The 22,610-nt window shown below is 46.0% G+C and overlaps 1 protein-coding gene across 6 annotated transcripts in view; it reads right to left on the reverse strand.

Annotated features, from left to right (window-relative positions):
* Positions 1–22,610, reverse strand: part of CTBP2 (C-terminal binding protein 2) — a 51,911-nt gene that overhangs the window by 2,913 nt on the left and 26,388 nt on the right. For 3 of the 6 annotated variants that reach the window (XM_075612170.1, XM_075612168.1, XM_075612169.1), the window contains 8 exons: positions 12,742–12,896; positions 11,893–12,037; positions 9,428–9,634; positions 7,819–8,033; positions 6,782–6,912; positions 6,067–6,194; positions 5,476–5,593; positions 4,236–4,291 (listed from right to left, as the gene is read on the reverse strand). In XM_075612170.1, coding sequence (XP_075468285.1) covers positions 4,252–4,291; positions 5,476–5,593; positions 6,067–6,194; positions 6,782–6,912; positions 7,819–8,033; positions 9,428–9,634; positions 11,893–12,037; positions 12,742–12,896 — 1,139 coding nt within the window. In that variant the 3' untranslated portion in view covers positions 4,236–4,251. Of the gene's footprint in view, positions 1–4,235; positions 4,292–5,475; positions 5,594–6,066; positions 6,195–6,781; positions 6,913–7,818; positions 8,034–9,427; positions 9,635–11,892; positions 12,038–12,741; positions 12,897–17,284; positions 17,450–17,655; positions 20,089–22,610 lie in introns of those variants that run through there. The other 3 variants (XM_075612166.1, XM_075612167.1, XM_075612171.1) reach the window with 3 other exon arrangements.

Consider the following 22,610-nt stretch of genomic DNA (forward strand, 5'->3'; position numbering starts at 1 on the left):
CCATATTGCCCTCCACTCTTGGAAATGTCAAACAGCAGTTAAATCACATATACTCCACACAATACTATATGGACGTGATTCACGAAGATGCGATCTAGGGTACTGCAGAGCAATGGGGTGGTCTATGCCACTGATGTGAATGGGAGAGCAGACTGGGTCTGAGTGCAATACCCTGCACTGTAGCTTGGCGAGTCCAGTCTGGTGTCACACTAGCCAGTATGCTGTGAAACCATCCCCCTCTCACTCAGACTGCAGTGCTATTCATTTAAAGGGGAAATCTGATTTGTCTCAAGTGGTTTCTCAACTTTCCGTGACATCACAATGGGTAGAAATCGCAATGTTACAATGAGGTTGCACAGACATATGGATAGGTAAAACTGGCTTCAGTTGAAGCATCTGTGGGACAACAGGTGGGTGTTGAATGTCTGGTGCTATACAGAGCTTGCAATAGCTCCTAATAGGTCAGTCCAACCTAACTTGCAATCCGTTTGTAACATAATAGTTTTCATAAACCAACATAATCATTCTTTAAAGCTAAATGTCGTTTTTTTTTTTTTTTTTAATATTTGTCCTTCAAAAGCTATCAAAGTTATTTTCCTCCATTCTGCCCTAACACTTTAAGCCGGCAGTAGGAGACAGGTACTTAGTTTGCACAAAGGGCAGGTGCTGCTCTGCATATAGTGAATTCACACATGAGGTACTAATGGATGTTTAACCGCTCCCTAGTTTCAGCTTAAAAATGTCATTGTGGTCAACTGCAGGTAACTGCATCTTCCAAACTTGGTGTGTATCTTGAGGTCTGCAAGTGTAGAAGCACTGGTATAACTGGTTTTAAAACCCATTAAAAGGAAAGTTGTAAACAAACCATCCCACTGTGCCTCACACGTCCTTGAGGCCAAATGAAACATCTTAGATGAAGCTGAGATTTCAGAAAGTATTTCAGAGCAGACTCCATGCTGCCCAGCTAGATCTGGATGTGATCGGTGATGTTAAAGCTGCTGTTTTTACAAACAATTCCATTCAATATGTGCATCAATACAATCTGCACACTGACAAGTGATTAGCTATAATCTCCTGTAATCGATCGATGAAGATTCGGCTTAGGGGTTTTTGATATCAATGTTAGGGCTCCAGAAGATTACCCAAGATGCAAAGTTCTTTGAGGAAGATCATGTGACCAGGCACTGCTAGAGAGGGCAAAAAGAGGTGTGCCAGAGCCTGTTTCAGAAGGGGATGTGACTTTGTAAATGGTTGCTATAGAAACTAATAATGTTTGTTACATTTGAACAGGGGAGCTCAAACTTTTCCTGCTGCGCCTCGTCTGATTACGCCGGCGCTCGCACCCCCTCCTATCTGGCAGCCGCGTCAAATGACACTCCGGTCACATGACCCGCAGTGTCATTTGATGCCTGTGACGTTATGTCACTTGACCCCACGGCGTCATTTGATGCCGCGTTGCCATGGAGACACGTCACATCGTCTGAATCCCGGTAAGTATTATTGTTGCAGAGGCCTCACGCGATCCCCCAGCATTTAATTGAAATGCCTGGGGAAGAGTGCGGAACCACTGCAACCGCCTGCGCCCCTCAGACAAATCTCCTGACCCGCATTTTGCGCACCCCTGCATTAGAATAAATTTAAAATGTCTTTAAAAAATTGTTTTTGTTTAAAAAAAGAAAAAAAAGAAATGCTACAAGTATTTTCTCGTAGAACAGAACTGATTAATTAAAAAAAAAAAAAACACGCATGTAGAATATTACTTGACACAGGAATACCATCTCAAACAGCTGCCGTGGCTCAGCAAGTTAAAGTTTAATAAATGGTGTTTGTGTCTGAACTGTATCAGGTATATAGCAGCTCTCTTGGCAAACAAAATGCTGAAATTGCAGAGTCCATGAAAAAAAAAATATGACATGTCTAAACTAGGTTTGACTGGCACAGTTACAGGTGCATTAGTGAATTAGGTCATTGTTAAGGCTGCAATATAAACCAGTGGCCACAGGGTGTCCTCTTTGGTTCCTGGAAAGAGAATAATCGTTTACATGTACAAACGAGTTCGTAACTGCATGTGCCTGGGTGAAACCTGTACACCCTTGGTGTGATCCTTAAAGAGTTCTTCCTCACTAGGACCAAAGTTAACAAATAATGCAAATTACATGTGTTCATCTGGGTGATTTGGGGCTTTTTACTCAAATATGCCACCTATAAGTGTGTTTACATGTTTTAGGTTGTTGCTTAATCATTGTGCGCAGAGACTTGGGAGGAATTTCATTTCCTCTGTCGGCTCCCTTTTACCTGATGATACTGTTTAACAAGGCAAAGATCGCCCTCACCTTCTCTTATCGGTTCTCTGATAAGGACAGCATGACATAAAGGTAAAGAAAACACTTGCTTGACGAACCCTCTCTCGTTCAGAGGTCCCTAAAACATTCGGCTTGTAGTTTCCAACAAAAAATAAAAGCCGAACCTTTTCTATTAACATTGTTAGGTTTGATGCGTTAAGATTATTTTCTCATAAAGCGAGTGCCTGCCTTGCTGGGTATGTGCAAGAATATCCGTACAGTCTCCCTCCCCTTCTAATCATCAACATGTAGGAGGTATGTAATGTCTTACAGGTAAATGAATAACCAGGGAAGAGAGATTTATTAATGCACAATGGTATGAGTTGGGTAACACAACCCTTGCAGTATGTACCACATACCCTATGGAACCACTTCAAACAGTACAGACATCTAAAACCAGTCAGGGTACTAGATTTGGGATGGATCTAAAAAGGGATTGCACCAGTCATATCACCAATTATATCCGCCCACCACAAAAAAACCCTGTTTAAATAAAAAGCGTTATGTTTCTTTAACTATTTTGCTGCCTTCGCCTTGTTCTAAGCGGCTAACACAATTCTCACCACTTTTACAGAGGTTTCTAAACATCTCCTTGCTCTCTTCCCCCCCCCCCCTTTCCCTCCTGCTTGTGCACAAAGAACCAGATGGATGAGATTTGAGGAGTCTTGAGGTAAACGCTAATTACATCTGACAAATGCTTCAGCATTAATAGGGGGGCCATCTAAAGCTTGGTTGGGCCCTAATCAGTGCTTTAAAGCCTCATGCGACCTCGGTTCTGTGCTACCATCAGATATCTAGTACATCTATTCACACACACTCGCTGCAGAAGCAGAAGAGATTCTGTGGGACTATTTACTACAATCTCCCAGGTGCAAAACTGGGTTAAATCCAGTGCAAAAACAGCACCATATTTATTTAAGAAAAAGAAGCATTGAAATCTGCCAGTAAATAAACAACTGCGAAAAGAAAAAGCAATCTCTTTCATAGGCCGTGCATTCCATGCTACTGAACAGATGATTATAATATAGTGTTGCTGTAGTGTAATACGTTCTGTAAATATTGTCACATTTATAGTTCTCTGTATTTGTACAATCAAGCACTGGTGCAGATTTAAAATGTACCTTTTTTATTTCAATATATTATCAATCTTAAGAACGGTGCTATAGGTGGTAAAGGTGTGAGATACTCATACAGCCATGTGTTGCAATATGCAGGCTGACAAACAAGAGTGATTTAAAATAATGATTACATTATTTGGTTACAGGTTGGATTTCTCTCTGATAAACCACAAGAAATGCAACAAATTATACATGATTGGACAATCTCCTACATTGTTATATTATTGTGTTTATAACCCTACATTCTGGTTTTATGAATCTGATATATAATAAGAGTATCAATGAGTGGCCTCACACAGTAGTGCCAGCCTCTTGTAATGATACACACTGCACTGGGCAGCACTTTTTAGTGGCTCAGTAGATGACTGAGCCCCTGATTGAGCCACATGTGCAGGGATATCCTGAAAACCTGACCTGCTGCTGGCCCTTGAGGACTGGAGTTGCCCACCATGGGCTATTGGAAGGGTAGTGCAAACAGGCAAGTACAGAACCATCTGGTCTTATAGGACGTAGTGTCACAGTTGTAACACTTTCTGCTGAGCAATGTGTAACACTTTCCATGGCTTCTCTGTATTTGTTAATGAATAAACCCCAGGGAGGAAGTAGTTCCATGAATGCCTCTGATTTGTAATTGGAGTTGATAGAAACGGAATACAGTACAGATAAAAATCTGTCCTATGGCTTGTTTCATGTGAGACAAAAGTATTAAACGTAAGGGAGAGTTAGAAGTGCGCTGGGGGAAAATGCAGAAAATCAAAGGTTAAAGTTTCCTTACATGTGATCCCGGGAGCTCAGCGTTTGTCCCCCTGCAGTGGCTGCGCACACACAGATCTATACAAATAGTGATACAAGAACACAGTCAGAAACCATGACACACACACACAACAAAAACATGTAACGTGTACTTTCCAGTGTGTTACGCACATTTCTGAGATTTAATCGTGGTTGAGCTCAAGTCTATATGGGCACTTTGTGAAGGCGTTTCCTTCAACTTCATCATATGCAAGCTCATACACAATGAGGGAACCTTAATCCAGGGGTGCTCAACTCCAGTCCTCAAAACCTTCCCCCCACCCCCCCCCCCCCCAGGGTCAGGTTTTAAGGCTGTGCTGAAGCAGAATACATCCTTAAAACCTGACCTTTCTTGAGGCTGTGTCCCCGCTGGCGCTTGACGCGCTTACCTCCTCATGAGCGGGCACGTAGGCTCTCCCCAAGCATGGTGCTTGGGGAGACAAGGGAGTTTGACTTCGGAGTTCAGAACAGGGCCACATGACATTGCTCTGACCAATGGGGAGTGAGAGGCAGTGCTGAGCGGAGAGGGGTGGAAGGCCCGGGCCATGGTGCCTTCGCCCGCGGAGGCTGTGAAGTGGGTGCTTTCCCTGTCCATGGTTGGGGGGGGCGTGCCTAAGGGCGTCACGGAGCTGGTTCGCCCTCATTGGGTCCGCGGTCTATCTGATCGCGCCCCGCCCGGACGCCTCCGCACATTCTCCCACACCATGGACGTCGCCAAATTGGGGGGAGAGGAGCGGAGAGATGCGAAGACCAATAATCACAGCCTCTAATTTCACTGTTTGCCCCCAAGTTCTTCAGAGCCCGTTCAAATGTCTATATATGAATCTCTGTTATAGGGAAGGACTTTGTTGATGCTTGTATAGCTGGGGAGAAGTGCAAAGGAGGGGGGGTGAGAAGGGTGCAGGGTGGGAAGAAGGGGGAGAAGGGTGCAGTGTGAGAAGAAGGGGGGGAGGGAGAGAGCTAGAAAAGGGAGAGAGGAGGGAAGGTGGAGGGAGAGAATGGACACACACAGCCCCGATCCAGCCAATGACCCGCCCCCTCCCTTCATAGCCACGCCCCCTGCTCCTGTTCTCAAATTATTGTAGGACAGCAGAACGCTCATGCTTGAAGAGTTGGTGACGTCACCACTCAAGCATGAGTGTGGTCAGTGCCAGCGGGGACTCAGCCTTAGCCTGGTAGTGATAAATTGCGGTTTCTCATGTGGTTGTAAATTGGGTTCTTACCTGTAAGTGGCACCATTCAGCTCAGAATTGGTACCCGTCTGCTCCAGTGAAGGCCATTGAGCTGATGCCACCAAAAACTCTTTGTTCACACAGTTTCTGAGACTGTCTGGAATGCGACCTACAGATAAAAAAGGAAGGTGACATTGGGTCACAGATGTGAGAGATAAGTAATTAAGTGTAATGTTCACTAGTAAGGAAGCAATCAACTAATCTAATGTCACACTTATGGGTATGGAAGTCTCAAAGAAGGGGGGGGGGAGAAAGACTGAGTAAAAAAAAACTTCAACTGAGTGAAACCGATGCAAAGGTATCTCATCCAAAAGCCCTCTCCACCCCAGACATTCTGCCAAGTCACACAGATGACACTGGTTCTTCAACAAGCTTTCCCACTTCAAAGTTCAGTTCCAGAGCTACAAGGAAAATCTTTCTTCCAAATGATGGTTTCCTATTTACAGGTCAATGTGCTCAAATAACATTTGACTTGTAAGATCAATAATGGAAAAGAGTGCAGGACGGAGTCATGAGGTACTGGGCAATTATCTTCACATACAGCTGGAGAAGGGGAACGATAATGCCAATGGTTGCACTTACCTGTGACAGCTCTGCGCATCTCTGTGGCTGCAGCTTCCCTCATCTCGAGGGACGCCTGCTCACTGTACCAAGCTGTGTGTGGGGTGCAGATCAGGTTAGGGGCATCTTTCAGCGGGCCCTGAGCAAATCTGCAAAGCACAAGGTGCAGAGTTCTACTAACCTTACAGGAGCACAGTTCTGCAGGTACGGCTTGTTTTAATCGTATTAATATAGCCGTTCTTGCATTAGTTTGCTGGACATGAGCTTTTTTTTATAAAACAAATGTATCTATGGTCCATGAAGGGCTATAAGGTCATAATTTCTAAGTGGTTATACTACATCAAGCTACAGCCATCACAGATTTACCAGCATAAACCCTTTGCACCATATCTATCAAGAGGTGCTGTTCATAAGATACCTTCTGACCTATTCACGTGAATGGGTTGTAAAGTGTCTTCAGGTGCCAGAAGATTTAGAGTAGCACTGCTTAGTAAATATTGCTCATAATCTAAAAATAAAATGCAAACTTTGACTAATTCTGCTGGATGAACCACATCTCGTCTCTGTGAGATACTCACACCTGAAGCCATTGCAGCTCGGTGAGAATCGTGCGTGTGTGTGTGCGTGTGTGCGTGTGCGTGTTATGCGATATGCTCAGTGTTGAGCCTCCTTCAGTTCTCTTGGGGAGGTCTCCTATTAACTGCACCTTTTTGAGCCGGGTGTGTCCGATACTCACATGAACGGTTCGGATTCGTGGACATCCAGAGCTGCACCTCGTATTCTGCCCTCCTTCAGCCCCTGAGCTAAAGCTTTCTCATCCACGAGGCCCCCGCATGCTGTGTTCACCAGAAAAGCCCCCTGTCTCATCTGGAGAGAAAACCACCACATCAATAAGCTCAGTCACAGACCGTCACTAACCTGTGTACAGTACACAAAACAGAACTAGAGATAATGAGACTAAACTGCTGGAAAGTTATTAGGAGCGGTAAGTTTTGACGATCTACAAGACACCGTATATTTAAGTATATAGATGACTTTTTTACTGTAACTTGTCTAATGTATACATCATGGAGCTGTACCAGTTGTGTATTTTAATAAGGAATTTATCACCAGCCCAATTGCATCAGTAAAATGTGTATACTCAGTGGGTGCATCAGGAAAACTAATATACGACCAGTGCCTCATCAGTCCTGAGTTAGCAATGAGCTAAGCTTTTCCACCTCACTGATAGATAAAGCCAGATATTAAAACAGCAATCCAAGCAGTATCCCACGTGTTTAAAAAAAAAAAACATCCGTTCTGTAGTATTAGATAATAGAGAAAAATATATTTTTTATTCCCCGCTTAATGCCATTTTTAAATGAGTTTTAATATACTGAGCATCATTTGATATCTATAGCAGGTTTATCCCACCTCCCCAGCAGTGTGAGATATTTGCAACACTTCCCTGTTTGTGATCATTTGTTGCCACTATTTCCAGCAGTTTCAGCTGCAAATTGTAACAATAGATAATGTTACCTTAGTGATAAGAATAATTTGTAGCTGTTGAGTTAAACGGACGGAAAAATTGATTTAGACTGCAAGGCAGCCATTAAGTGAACCCTGGGAAGCAGGATTTTGGTCGATCACAAGAGAACGAATTGATCAGCATCTTAGGTCATTCGTTTTCAATAAAGGGTAATCAAAGGCTGCATATATTAAAGCAAAAAAAAGTTTTTGTTTTTTTCAAGTGCCGCTTGAATTGCCTCTAATACAAATAAAAAGCGCAATTACCTGTTTAATGGTGAAGTCGTTAATGAGGTGATGGTTATGTTCGTTCAGGTTGCAGTGCAGAGACACACAGTCACTTTGGTAAAGCAAGTCCTGCAGTGTGTACACTCGCTGCACCCCCAGAGAACGCTCCGTCCCGTCCTGCAGGTACGGATCATAAAAGATAACGCTGAAGCCAAACACCTTGGCTCTCACAGCCACTGCCTGTCCTGTGCGACCTGTGAGGAGAAACACAGAACTGACCGCTGCCCGTCGGCTTCACACAACCCTTTCAGCGCTGTCGCTGCACCATAACCCTGCAGAGTTTCTCAACATGCACAGCTATCCTACGGCACCCTGTCTATCGCCAGAAGAGGACCCAGTCTTTCACCCCTTCATAACCAAGAGCACCTTATTCCTGCCTTGCAAACTATGCCTATAACAGGGGCGGCCAACTCCAGTCCTCAAGGGCTACCAACAGGTCAGGTTTTCAGGACATCCCTGCTTCAGCACAAGTGGTTCAATCAGTGGCTCAGTCGACTGAGCCACCTGTGCTGAAGCAGGGATGTCCTGAAAGCCTGACCAGTTGGTAGCCCTGGATGACTGGAGTTAGCCAATGCTGGTCCAAAATAACCTTTCACAGGCATCAAAGGAGACAAACCAGACCCCATTACAAATATTTAATCAACTTGAATGAAAAAAATATCACTTCTTGCTATAGGGCTGGGGTGCACAAACTACGCCCCACGCTCTTCCCCAAAGCATCAAAATTAAATGCCAGGGGAGCGCGCCTGAGGCCTCTGTAAGTCCCTTACCTGCTCTCCGGCGGCTTCTGGCGACACTGCGTCACATGATGTGATGTCAGAATACGCCGGAGAACAGGTAGAGGGGGGGCGCGAGCAGGCAGGGGGGCACAGACAGGAGAGTTTGCGCACCCCTACTCTACGGACTAAAAGGAGTCCTAACTAAGTGTTATCACAGAAGAGATTAGATAACTATTTTATAAACACTAAAGCATCTGATTTTCAGGGAAACATTACAAATCCCAAATAACTATATATAAAAAAATACTTATTCTTGTCTGTTTTTTCTTTTAACAATAAGCACTAATCATTTACATTTGAAGGTAATGGAGTTTCTGGGCGAGAGAGCCCCGATCGGCACTATCACCGTTTAAAGCAGCAGCCCCCCCCCCTTACTTTTTTTTTTTAACGAGACACAACCGGGGGTCCCTTGAAGCGTAATATTATTTATCTCCGAGGACCGCTGGCTCCTGAGATATTGACCTTTTACGTACTAATGTTGCTGATCCCTTCTGGGAAATGAATATGTCAACCACCCCAGCCTCACTCCCACGGGGCCAATAGGAAGCCCCAATATCATCAGCATCTTCCTATTGTACGACGCCGGCAGCCACCTTTTGATTTAACTTTCATTTTACTGGACACATAAAGAGTTAAATATCTTGGGAACAGGGGGGCCCCCCTCATCTCTGACCCTGCTAAATAATAATCCAAAAACGAGGGGTTTGCTCCTTTTAATGAATAACCCCCCCTATGTGTATGTAAGTCTGCTCCCTTTAATGCCCCAATAACTCACAGTATCTAGCTCCCTCCTGCACACAGGTACTTACCAAACCCTAACAGCCCCAGGGTCTCCCCTCGCACCCTGGCTGCCCCCGATGCCACCTCCCTTATCTGCTCCACGTTGTGCACCCGCGTGCCCTCCCGGAGGGCCTGGTACAGCCACGTGTTCCTCCGGTACAGGTTGAGGATGTGGCAGATGGTTGAATCTGCCGTCTCTTCCACGGCCGCTGAGGGTATGTTACACACCGCAACCCCTGCAAGGCAAACATCCTACATTGTATGATCTGTATACACTTCTAGCCTCCTTTTTTGCTGCCAGGGGGGGCTTGAAACGCATTCTGGCAGCAAAGGGGTTAAGTGGTTCCAATGTGGAGACCCTTACCAGATCTGCTATATATTATTTACTGAAGAGCATACCCTATATGCTACAGGAATTAGTAACGGGAATATTTAGCCACGGTCATAGTTTTTCCATGAAAGCTACAGACCAAGCAATATCCTGCGTGTATTTTCTAAAAATAAATCAGTTCTGTTCTATGAGAAAATACTTGTAGCATTTTGTTTAAACAATTCTCAATTACATTTTTAACGTATTATAATGTAATAAGCATTTTTTGTTTCTATAGCAACCACTTACAAAGTCGCATCCCCTTCCTCTTCTGAAATAGGCTCTGACACACCCCTTTTTGAGCCCTGCCCTCTCTCTAACAGTGCACCAATTGTATCTAGTGACAGCCTGGTCACATGATCTTCCCCACAGAACTTTGCATCTTGGCTCCTCTTCTGCTGCACTGACAGCCATTTAGTGAACCCCCGAGCCAAATCTTCGCCGATCGATCACAGGAGAACGGATTGATTAGCAACTTGGCTAATTACTTATTGTATTGATTGTATTGATGCACATATCAAAGGGGGGGAGAGGGGAATTAATGACAAAAAAAACCCCGGCAGCTTGGACTGCTGCTTTAAGAGGGGGTTACAGGGCAGTAGTAATAGACAATGAGGTGTGTAATTCTGTACTCACATTTTGGGCTCCCATTCCATGTGCTATGAAGCCGTCTTCCCAGCGCTGGAGAACATTTTGTTCCATTGGACTCTTCTCCAGCACAGGGAAGCAGTTTCACAGTACAGTATATTGGATAGGGGCCCTAGCTGGTAGTTATACTCAGTACTATTTTACATTGCAGCATGTTAAGAGTTGCATTGTGGTTAAAACTTTGGCCCAGTGCTTGTCGTTACCTTGAGTGGTAGTTAAGGATATATTTCCTAAAGTCTCCAGGCTGCAAACTTGGGGTAAAAACAGCATTATATTTATCAAACAAAAAGACCCTTATTAAAAGCAATTTAAGTTTTTCCTTTGATGAATCTGGCGCAATACTTTTCCACCCATTTTTACCCCGTTTTGCAGCCGGGAGACTTTAGTACTTCACCCCCTTAAACTGCAAGCTACTAAAGTCAGAGATTCATTCAGAATGACTCTCTGCAAAGTGCAGCACTGTGTATGCTAGCTGCACTGTGTATGCTAGCAGCACTGTGTATGCTAGCTGCACTGTGTATGCTAGCAGCACTGTGTATGCTAGCTGCACTGTGTATGCTAGCAGCACTGTGTATGCTAGCTGCACTGTGTATGCTAGCAGCACTGTGTATGCTAGCAGCACTGTGTATGCTAGCAGCACTGTGTATGCTAGCTGCACTGTGTATGCTAGCAGCACTGTGTATGCTAGCTGCACTGTGTATGCTAGCAGCACTGTGTATGCTAGCTGCACTGTGTATGCTAGCTGCACTGTGTATGCTAGCTGCACTGTGTATGCTAGCTGCACTGTGTATGCTAGCTGCACTGTGTATGCTAGCTGCACTGTGTTATTATTCAAAATATTCATTTGCTAAATTCATAGGTGAGAGGTGTGACTGGTTTAACGTGGGTGTTATATCAAGTGATTCCCACGTTAAAACATCTCATGGGAAAATATATTATCTGAGACCAATACACAGTAACAGAAACACAGTATCACAGGGGGGAAGCACAACTTGACATTAGTAGTACCATACAACAGGGGTATACAAACTTTTTTGTTTTCGCACCCTCCCTCCCACCCTTACCTTTTCTCCGGCATCATTTGAGTTTGTGTTATCATGGTGACCCGTCACCAGAAGCTGTCGGAGAGCAGATAAGAGACATACAGAGTCCTCGCGCACCCCCGGCATTTTATTTAAATGTTGTGGGGAAGAGCGCGAGGCCTCTGTAAGTGCTGCGCCCCCCCCCCCCCCCTTAAAATGTCAGGGGGAACGGCCCCCAGTTTGCGCACCCCTACATACAACATGATCACCACGCAACAATAACGCAGACATGCAACGTAACGCAATGCTCTGGTTGTTTTCCATATGATTTCTACAAAGGTTTACTACAGACCCATACAGCAACTTTACACAATGCTTAAAGTGTTACACAAACTGACCACTGAGCACACAACACTCGCACAGAGAACATGGTCACCCGGTGTTTGGTGCATACCCAGGTCTCCCGCAGCCTTGATGTCGATGTTGTCGTAGCCGCTGCCAATTCGCACAATAACCCTGAGGGACTTGAACTTCTCCAGGTCTTCGCGTGTCAGTGTGATGGTGTGATACATCATGGCGCCCACTGCTTCATTCAGAACCTGCAACGCCACACACACATTGCTCAGCCCAGCCCCACTTCAAAGAGCGCTGCGAGCGTTCTACCAGTACCCTGATATTGGGTCAAGTTGTGGGGCAGGAATACGAGGCATTGAAACAAGGCACTTTTTGGATAGGTGATCTCTCTGATGTCACTTTGTGGTGCAGCATTGCTGGAATGAAAGAAGCTGTCAAGGGGCAGATATCAGTGTAAATGTGATTTAAAAAAATCTGTGCTGATGAAAAGGTTTTTGGATAGATATGCGATATAAAAACCCCCAACTGAAATGGTAAAAGTTGTTGAGTGTGGTGATGTAGGGTGTCAATACTGTAATGGAGAGGTGCTCAACCCCAGTCCTCAAGCCCCCCCCCCCCTTTGCCCCCCCCCCCCACCCCCAACATGTCAGGTTTTCAGAATATCCATGCTTCAGCTCAATTTAGCCCTCTTCAGCACAGGTGGCTCAATCAGAGGCTCAGTCTTCTTGAGCCACCTGTACTGAAGCTGGGATAGCCTTAAAACCTGGACTGTTGGGAAGGGGGGTGAGGGGCTTGAGGGCTGGTGTTGAGCGCCCCTGCTGTAATGGAAGGCAAAGGCACAGAGTTGTGTATGGAGCTAATGAATCAATAAAGGAGTAATAATCGGGAGTTGTCAAAAAGCAGAGCAATAGGACAGGACAACGCTCAGTATGTTGTGCATGCAGTCAACCTTTTCGTGGATTTCCTGAGTGGACTGGGCATCGCAGAAAGCCACAGTAGCCAAGTCTTTCAGGATTGGCATCTCCACCGTGCAGTCCCTTCCGTCCAGCAGTGCCACCAGCGGCCGAGGATGCATGGGACCATTAATAGTCTGGGGCCGCATACCTAAAGGAGAAGCAAAGTGCTCTGATCAGTGACACAGCAGAGAGAAGCAAACATGGGCAGTTAGAGAGAAACCCCAACCAGGGACAAACCCCAACCAGGGACAAACCCCAACCAAGGAGAAACCCCAACCAGGGACAAACCCCAACCAAGGAGAAACCCCAACCAGGGACAAACCCCAACCAGGGACAAAACCTAACCAGGGACAAACCCCAACCAGGGAGAAACCCCAACCAGGGACAAACCCCAACCAGGGACAAACCCCAACCAGGGACAAACCCCAACCAGGGACAAACCCCAACCAAGGAGAAACCCCAACCAGGGACAAACCCCAACCAGGGACAAACCCCAACCAGGGACAAACCCCAACCAGGGACAAACCCCAACCAGGGACAAACCCCAACCAGGGACAAAACCTAACCAGGGAGAAACCCCAACCAGGGACAAACCCCAACCAGGGACAAACCCCAACCAGGGAGAAAACCTAACCAGGGAGAAAACCTAACCAGGGAGAAACCCTAACCAGGGAGAAACCCCAACCAGGGAGAAACCCCAACCAGGGAGAAACCCCAACCAGGGACAAAACCTAACCAGGGAGAAACCCTAACCAGGGACAAAACCCCAACCAGGGACAAAACCCCAACCAGGGACAAACCCCAACCAGGGACAAACCCCAACCAGGGACAAAACCCAACCAGGGACAAAACCCAACCAGGGACAAACCCCAACCAGGGACAAACCCCAACCAGGGACAAAACCTAACCAGGGACAAAACCTAACCAGGGAAAAACCCTAACCAGGGAGAAACCCTAAACTTGGAGAAATTCCCAATTAGATCACTTTCACAACCAAGAGGAGCTTGAGAACGTCTCCCCACCTTTGTACACCACACTGTTATTTACAGATCCCGGTTCGCATAGGAAAGTAAAAATAACACTGAACACAATGGAACAATGTGAACCATAGCCAGGGTACTAACTGCGTCTCTAAGATTACCTTCCAGAGGAAACAATTCTGCCGACGGCATTACAGCTGCAGTTCATGCAAAGCGGTTCCTTTGAAAATGAACATGTTCCAAAATAAACCGATACTAAAGCCCTTATTCTATGGTGTGATAACGCCAGATCTGAAGTAACGCACTTAATAGGATAAGGGCCTAAGTGTAACAATAACTTGAAATCGCTTAAAACCCCCTTTGGAATAGGAAAGCAGAAACGTAACTCCGGGGAGGGACTTTCCTTCTGGATATTACTGACCATGGCATTAAAATGACAATGTCACATATGGCAACATGCTGCAATTTGTACTACTTGAAGTTGTGTTTTCTCTAAGCAGTAGAAACTGTGGGAGCTTAGATATGTGTAGAGATACATTCCTCAGTACCTTTATACCAGGGGTCTCAAACTCAGTCCTCAAGGGCCACAAACAGGCCAGCTTTTATGGATATCCCTGCTTCAGCACAGATGGCTCAATTAGTGGCTCAGTTGAAGGCTAAGCCACTGATTGAGCCACTTGAGCTGAAGCAGGTATATCCATAAAACCTGGCCTGTTTGTGGCCCTTGAGGACTGAGTTTGAGACCCCTGCTTTATACATTGCTGTCCCCTTTTAGAAGGGGTCAAACATTTTTCCCCCAAAGACGCACTGACCTCTCAACCACGTCAACCACATTATATGTCACGCCCTGCGATGCACACAGAACTTCTATTTATCTCTCCTCTCTGTTGGCTTTTCTGGTACTGAACAGGTTAATTATCCTATAACTCCATGCAGTGCCCTAGTGCCCTGCAGTGCATTGTCCTGAGATACACCAAACGTGGCAAATACTGAGCCACTGATTGAACCACCAACGTTGAAGCAGGGATATCCTGAAAACCTGACCTGTTGGTGACCCTTGAGGACTGGAGTTGCCCCCCCCCTGCACTAGCCTATACACAAGGAGCCTCATGGTGGTTTATCAATAATTTTGCTGCAGTATAACGAGGTCTTCACTGGACTCTTAGATGTCTCCTGGCAGGGAAGAGGTTAAATAATATCCGTGTGTGATAGGACGCTGCTAATTGTTTCCCTCTGCAAACATGTCGGCAGAAGTGGTGCAGTGTCAGAGCCTCCCCACCGCGGCCCGCAGGCACTGCCAGATAAATTGGGAGGTTACCGTGGAGATTCGCGCTCTGGGATTCTCGCCGTACCCTCTGGTTGCCAAGCAACGTATAATTAAAGAAGGGACTGAAGTTACTGCAGCAACTAAACAAGTGCAGAGGAGCGTGAGAGGGAAGAGAGAGAGAGAGAGAAGGAGGAAGGAGAGAGGGCAGAGGAGAAGCAGAGAGACACCCCCGAAGCATGCAGAAGTATATTGGGCCATATCTACTCAACGGTGCTAATCAGATTACATTTAGTGCAGTTAGGCGCCTTACAGTGCATTGACTTGAATGTGCTATGGCGGTGTCTTCCACCGCTGAATGTTGTCTTGTCGCATAGCACTGCTTAGCCAATGTGGCTGCAGTGTTTTAGGCTAAAGAATTTTTTTTTTTTAAAGAACAGGGGTGCTCAACTCCAGTTAGGAGTTGATCCACCTGTGCTGAAGCAGGGATATCCTGAAAACCTGACCTGTTCAGTGCTCTAGTGTTCCAGTGCATCAGGAAATCCAAACACCGTTGCAGGGAACGCTGCTTATTTTTAGCTAGTGTTTAACAATATTTACACCCGAGAGAGAAATACTTAAACGCTCGTACCGTTTCCTTAAAAAGGAAGTGCTAGGAAATACAAAAGTAGTGGTCTTTACGCCCACGAATACCATCATGTTTACCAATGTTTTATATCCCCCAGTTCTCCCCCCTTCTTTGTGTTTTATTTGAGATATTTTGCCTATTCAGCTGCCATTAACAAATACATCTAAGAGAAACAGCTACTGTAGTTGTATTAGCACATGGCCCAGATCCTTTTATGGTTATATTGTTAATATACTTCCTGCGTATACTGTAATCTGTTGGTCCCCTGAACTGGAAAACATATTAACACACAAAGCAGAACGTATGCGCCGGACAAGGGGTTGCCAACTCCAGGCTTAAGGGCCACTAACAGGCCAGGTTTTCAGCATATCCCAGCTTCAGCACAGGTGGGAAAATCCCCAGTGGGAAAATGCTGAAGCTGCGACTGATTGAGCCACCTGCGCTGAAGCTTTATCAACACTTCAGGAGAAAAGCTTTTCTGAATTTTGCTGCACTATAACGAATTGTTCACTGCACTCGTAGCGGTCCCATTTTTACATTACCATACCCACATTAGATACAGGAAAACAAAAGGCAAAGGACACAGCTACAGTACAGTAAATCGCAATGCACCTCTTGCTCACCATCTAGTTGTGATTCCTAATCTTGTGATGTGTAATCAGTTATCAGTCGTGTGAAAAGGGAGGTCGAGTAGGAAATATTTATCTATTACTCCTCAACTGAACCCTGGTGTGGAGTGGTTCTATGCAGTCCAAATCATGTCTGTGTCTGTAGCTCAAAGGGGTTTGTTGTTACAGTATCTTTGGTGAACCAGGTTACTAAGATGCACAGCAAGCCTGTCTGTCTCTCCATTCCCAATGTCTCTCTCTCTGCTTACTGTACATAATAATAATAATAATAATAATTACTTTATTTATATAGCGCTTTTCTCCCAATGTCTCTCTCTCTGCTTACTGTACATAATAATAATAATAATAATTACTTTATTTATATAGCGCTTTTCTCCCAATGGGACTAAAAGCGCCTCAGTTACAGAAAGGAAAAAAGAAGAACACATTTAAGGTTATAAAAGAGACCAAACACAAGGAAAGATGCAATACAGGATGAGACAGGACTGTAGCTGTTAAATGCCGGACAGGTTGTGGTTCATTAATTAAATGCCTGGGAAAACAGGTAGATCTACAATCATATATCCCTTGTTCTGTTTCCTTTCTCCCTCTCTTTCGAACTGCTCATCTCTCCCTTCTGTCTGTCTGTCTCTCGTTTTTTCGAACTGCTTAACATCACTTATTATTTGTCTTTCACTTTTGTACTGACGTCTCACAGGTTTGTCTGTCTGCCTGCACACATGTAAGTCTCCATCTATCTCTTCATATTTCCCTCTCTCTCACTGTCTTTACCTCACGGTGGAATGAGGTCATATCTGGCACTTCATAACATTCACACTAGTTCTGGCCTGTGCAGTTATCCATATAAATATATATAATACATGCATTCCTTTTATTGCTCATATTCTAAAGCCGAAGATGAAAAAGCCCACATATTTCTATATTGAATTTATCATCAATATTCTGTGTAGAGCACATTAATATATACCATTTGAATATCTATACCCACTTCAACAATAAAGCACAACAAAGGAGAGTTTATACTTGCTCATTTACTCATGCAGATTTCATTCCAGCCCTGGCTCTCTCCTCCAAGCGCGTTCGTCAATTCATAGTCCTGCTTTTCCTATTTAAGATAGGACAACTCATGCCAGAATGTGGAGAGAGAGTTTAAATCAGGAGTGGCCAACTCCAGTCCTCAAGGGCCACCAACAGGTCAGGTGTTCAGGATATCCCTGCTTCAGTAGAGGTGGCTCAATCAGTGGCTCATAATGACTGAGCCACTGATTGCACCACCTGTGCTGATGCAGGGATATCTTGAACACCTGACCTGTTGGTGTCTCTTGAGGACTGGAGTTGGCCACCCCCGATTTAACGTCATAGCTGTTATAAAATCTCCCTGGTGGAGTTAGGTAAGTTGTAGTTACTTTGTTCTGGTGATGCCATGGTGGAGACAATGATAGGTGGTCCTGTGCGCCGGCTGATTTTCTGGTAGGGTGAGTTGAGCGCTTGTTGGCTGGGCATTGTAGGTGGTGGGAAGCTCAGTGAGGACTCCAGGTGACCACCTTGTTTGCGTAGAAGCTGGGGGCTACAGTGGGGGCTGTGCAGGGGGGACGTGGGTTGGGGGCGCTCCCTCTTCATCAGCTCCATGGGCACGGTGTAACTGGTGGGGTAAGCTGTCTTAGGACCCGTGCTTACATTGCTGTGCACGACAGTCATGGGGATGCCAGAATGAGCAGGGTAGGCCGATGCAGGGCGAGGTTGAAATGGAGCTGAGTATCCTCCACTAGGGATGAACTGTTGGTTTTGGGTACTCATTCCACAAGAGGGGTAGGTGGCTGTTTCCATCAGGTGCTGGGACGGAGCGCTAGAGGGGCGACGGTTGAGTTCAGCCATGCGGGGAGAGACTGGCTGCAGAGATAAGGTGTGTTGCTGGATGGAAGTCCCATCTAGCACTGGATTGTTATGGGACTGCAGACCGAACTCACTGCGCATGAGGTCCCCCCGATGACTGAAACTGTTAGAGCGAGCCCGGGCTCTCAGTGAGTTGGTTTTCTGTTGGTCCTGTCTCAGCATCTGCAGATCTCCCCTGTAGCTCTTGATAAGACCTGAAAGCAATCTTGCCTGCCCAAGATTAGCAGCCACAGATTTAATGTCGTGATCTTCCATCACGGCCAGCGAGCTGGGCGTGTCGAACCCTTGCTGCATCAATGCATTGATGGTGCTCTCGGATAGGCCTTCGTTCCGCAGGGCTGAGAAGAACTCCATGTCTACAGCCCTCTTCAGTTCAGCTCCTGACAGTGACATTGGGATCTGATCATGGGATGGAGCCAGAGAGCTCTCGTAGTTATCATAAGCCATCTTAGCATTGATGTTCTCTCTGGCTGAGCTATAAGCACGATTTGCCGAAATAGAGGAAGTCCCCAGTGTGCCATCAATAGCAGCAGCTTCACTGGGCTCCATCACAAGGCATGTGGGACCTGTCTGTCTCCCTAATGAGGGATCTATGGATCTTTCCATCATCTCATTATACAACTGTCTGCTGGGGAATGTGGCAGCCTCTGAGACGTACCTGGGGTTGGCCGTTTCAACTGTGTATCTTGCAGGGGAGGGATCACGGCTCCGTGGACGCTGTCCCTCAGTGATCACTCTGCCTGTGGGATCTCTGTACATGCGGCCCGTATCTTGTGGGTGAAACGGACGTGCTGGAGACTGGTCCCAGGCCGTTCGGCTTGCGGCTGTCCCATAACCCTGCCCTACTCGACTCAGCATGTGCTCTCTGCAATAACGAGGATCCTCCATTGACCTGCTGGGCAGTGAGGGCTCATTATAGTAATCGTGAGTTTGCACAGACCCTCGGCCAGACATTGCCACCTGCCTCTCGTAAGGATAGGTGACGTCTGGAACTGAGCTATTCCGCACTGGCCTACGATCCTGACGAACTAAGTGACCTTGCTGACCTCGGATATAAGCGACGTCCGGGTAGGACCAGAGTTCCGGCTTTATCTCCGAGCTGCCTGGCAGGGTAGTATCGCGGGATCTGCTGCTTGGCAGTTTGTAGAAAGCCTCCTCTCCGTTGTAGGTCAGAGAATTATTTCTGTCGGCTGCTCTCTGATATTCTGATGAGATGTCCCCCTCCCAGCTGCCTTCACACCAACCTGCAGCATCCCAGCTACGAGAACGGCTGATGTGCGTTTGCTTGCTTGGAACCGGCATGGATTAAAAAAAAAAAAAAAAGACTTCAACTGAGATAAAGAGCTGGAGGAGGAGGAGGTAGAGAAACGTCTCAGTTAAAATCTTCTGTTACACGCATCAGGGGGAAAACACACACACAATAAACAGATGTAGCTCCACCTGAGCTCTCTGGAGGCATAAAACAGAAACAGGAGGCTTGAGTTACAAAGGTATCATCTGAATTATTAATCCCAGGAAATTTAAGAAGACACAGTACAACACCCCCAGTAACACAGGCTGAGAGATAGCTGTTTCTGCAGGTTTTAGGCACAGACTGGGTGCACACATAACTAATCCCCAAGATTTAGCCTGAACGGCTGCAGGGACATTTTATTCACATGGATAACTGTGTGTGGAGATTAGAAGCTAAAGAAAAACCTGTAATGCCCTAATCCTATGTGACAGCAAGTGCACCCAGTAACAAACCCTGCCAGGCATCGTATGAAGGGGACCCGGCTGCCAGTCACCCTCCTGATTTTCTGTGTCTCTCATTTCTCATATTTACACGTCTCTGAGAACGGTTGGAGTGAATCGAAGCTCGGAATTAGGACGTGGGAAATATAAAACGCCGACGGGTCGACTCCGGCTAAATCTCTCCTGATGAAAGAGTAATCCAGCTCCCGCAGCTAGGGAGGGATTTAATAACCGCAGAACGCCTGAGCACAATACTCTGCCAGGTTATTCATGCAGGAGAGCCTCGGCACAGCACGCCCACAACGGGATTCAGAGCACGAAGCCTAAAACACGTTTTAAAAATTATCAAAAGATTAAAATCTTCTTATTTTAAATCTCTTTCTATTTTCAAGAATAATAACCCCTTGTCTCCCCAATCCCGAATGGTGTAATAATACTAAGTGTTTGAATACACATCCTTCAAATGCCTTCCTCAAAACAAGAAGTAGCAACAAATGACAGATTCTTTATAGCAGGGGCAGCCAACTCCAGTCCTCAAGGGCCACCAACAGGCCAGATATTAGGGATACCACTGCTTCAGCACAGGTGGTGCAGCTATTCTGACTGAGCCACTTATGCTGAAGCAGGGATATCCTTAAAACCTGACCTGTTGGTGGCCCTTGAGAACTGGAATTGGCCACCCATGCTTTATAGCAACATTGATTTTGTCTTTCCCCAAACTGCCCTCTAATACACAGCAGTAACCAAAGAGGGAGGCATATCCCCATAGCATCAGTTCCTAATGCTTGCAGGAGGCTGGAAGGCAGGGACAGTAGGATGTGGCCAGTTGCAGTAATTGGAGGGTTTCATTGTTTTTCTTCTACAGTATATGTATCATTTTATTTACATAGCACCAGCAGTGTACACGTTGCTTTACAAAATTACTACAAAAGTACAAACAATGGTGGAAATAGCAGCAACTAAATGACAACGTTAGACATGTCGTATGCAGCCTAGGTCAATATTAATGTAGACTCCAGCATGTTTATTGCATGTTCTGAGCGTGATCTACTTTTTGAAGCAGCAAGTTTGTTAAGTAGCTGCAAAAAGAGAGATGATCTAGGTTTACACGACTTTACTGGAACGCCCTCCCTGGAATAAGAATAGGAAGAGGGCAATGGCTCTTTTTCAATATGGCTGCCAGGCAGTTTCCTGTTGGCTAACCAATCACTAAGGGGGATGTCAGTAGCCATTTATTCCATCGCAGTTTGGGCAGCTTCAAGGGGAACCCAATTTAAAAAAATGTAAAAAACATACCATAGATATTGTGAATTTCTAGTTTTCTAAGCCCAAATCTTGCTACCAGCACCGTCCGTAGCTGTAACACTGGCACATGAAAACGAGGCAGGCTGCATAACAAGGAGAGTAACTGTGCTTGCAGGCACACATCTATCTATACACTTACTAAACATGCATACTCTGTCTAATGCTGTGCCCGGGAGTACGCGAGTTAACCGCTTATTCCTGCCCATCACACTAACTCATACTGATCATAATCCTTACGGGATCACACAGTAATCCTTAAATCTACGTATAGAGGACAAATCCACGGCAGAGAGGCAGATGTCATTATTGTTTATTATATGTTTATTTTCTAAGAAAACACCTGTGCCCAACAAAATGATTTCTCAATAACACAGGTGACTGCAGTCCGTGTTTCCCGACTTCTGGTGGCTGCACTTGACCCTGCTGGCTAGAAATCGAGTTTCTCTCATGGTCACGTCACTGTAAGGACATGCACGGAAGAACAGATGCAGCTGTTATTGGAATGCAGTGTGCGGATTAGGACTCCTAATTTAGGAGAGGTATTAACCCATTCACACAGCTGTTACAACAGTCTGTATATACCTTAAAGCAGCACTCCTGGGGACGCCTTTTTTTTTATCATAGGTTTGAAGCACGGGGTCTCCGGAACTGAACCACAAAGATTTCAGCTCCGGGGACCCCCTGCTTCCTGAGATACTTATCTCGAAAGGGGGTGTTGGTAGCAGCTCCAGGCTAGTTTGGGCTAACATAATGGTGGCTTACATTTCACTGGTACCGCGGGCCAATAGGAAACTGTGACGTCATCCCTTGCGGTTTCCTATTGGCCCACATGCCGTGGGACATTCAAACAGGTAGATACCAGCACCCCCTACAGAGGTAAGTATCTTGGGAAGCAGGGGGTCCCCAGAGCTGAAATCAACGCGGTTCAGCTCCGGAGACCCCCTGCTTCCCACCTATTGAAATGTTTTTTTAAATGGGTCCTAGGAGTCCTGCTTTAGACGGCGTCCCCGCTGGTGCTGACCGCGCTCATGCTTGACATCGGTGACGTCACCAACTCTCTAAGCATGAGCGCCGGGTGTCCTGCCTATTTCGCCACCGCGGACGGGGGGGGGCGTTGCGGGCAAGTTGAGCGCGCTTGAAAGTTATTTTTTTTGTTTACTTAAGCGTCAAGGGTGGGTGAGCGTGTGCCTGCGCGAACCGCGTGAGCGGGGACTTGCACATATAGATTTTTGTAAGTAAAAGCGGCAAACACCGCGCGCTCAGCACCAGAGGGGACGCAGCCTTAAGCAGTGAAGAGGTAAAATCAGCTGTAGTAAGTTGGCTATAGTGTATCATTGGTACAACCTCATCTAGAGTACTGACCATATCTCCAGAAAGCTATAAATAAATTAGAGATCGAGCAAAGAAGGGCGACTTAAATGCTGCACGG

The sequence above is a fragment of the Ascaphus truei genome, chromosome 8, assembly GCF_040206685.1.
Source record: "Ascaphus truei isolate aAscTru1 chromosome 8, aAscTru1.hap1, whole genome shotgun sequence".
Taxonomy (NCBI): domain Eukaryota; kingdom Metazoa; phylum Chordata; class Amphibia; order Anura; family Ascaphidae; genus Ascaphus; species Ascaphus truei.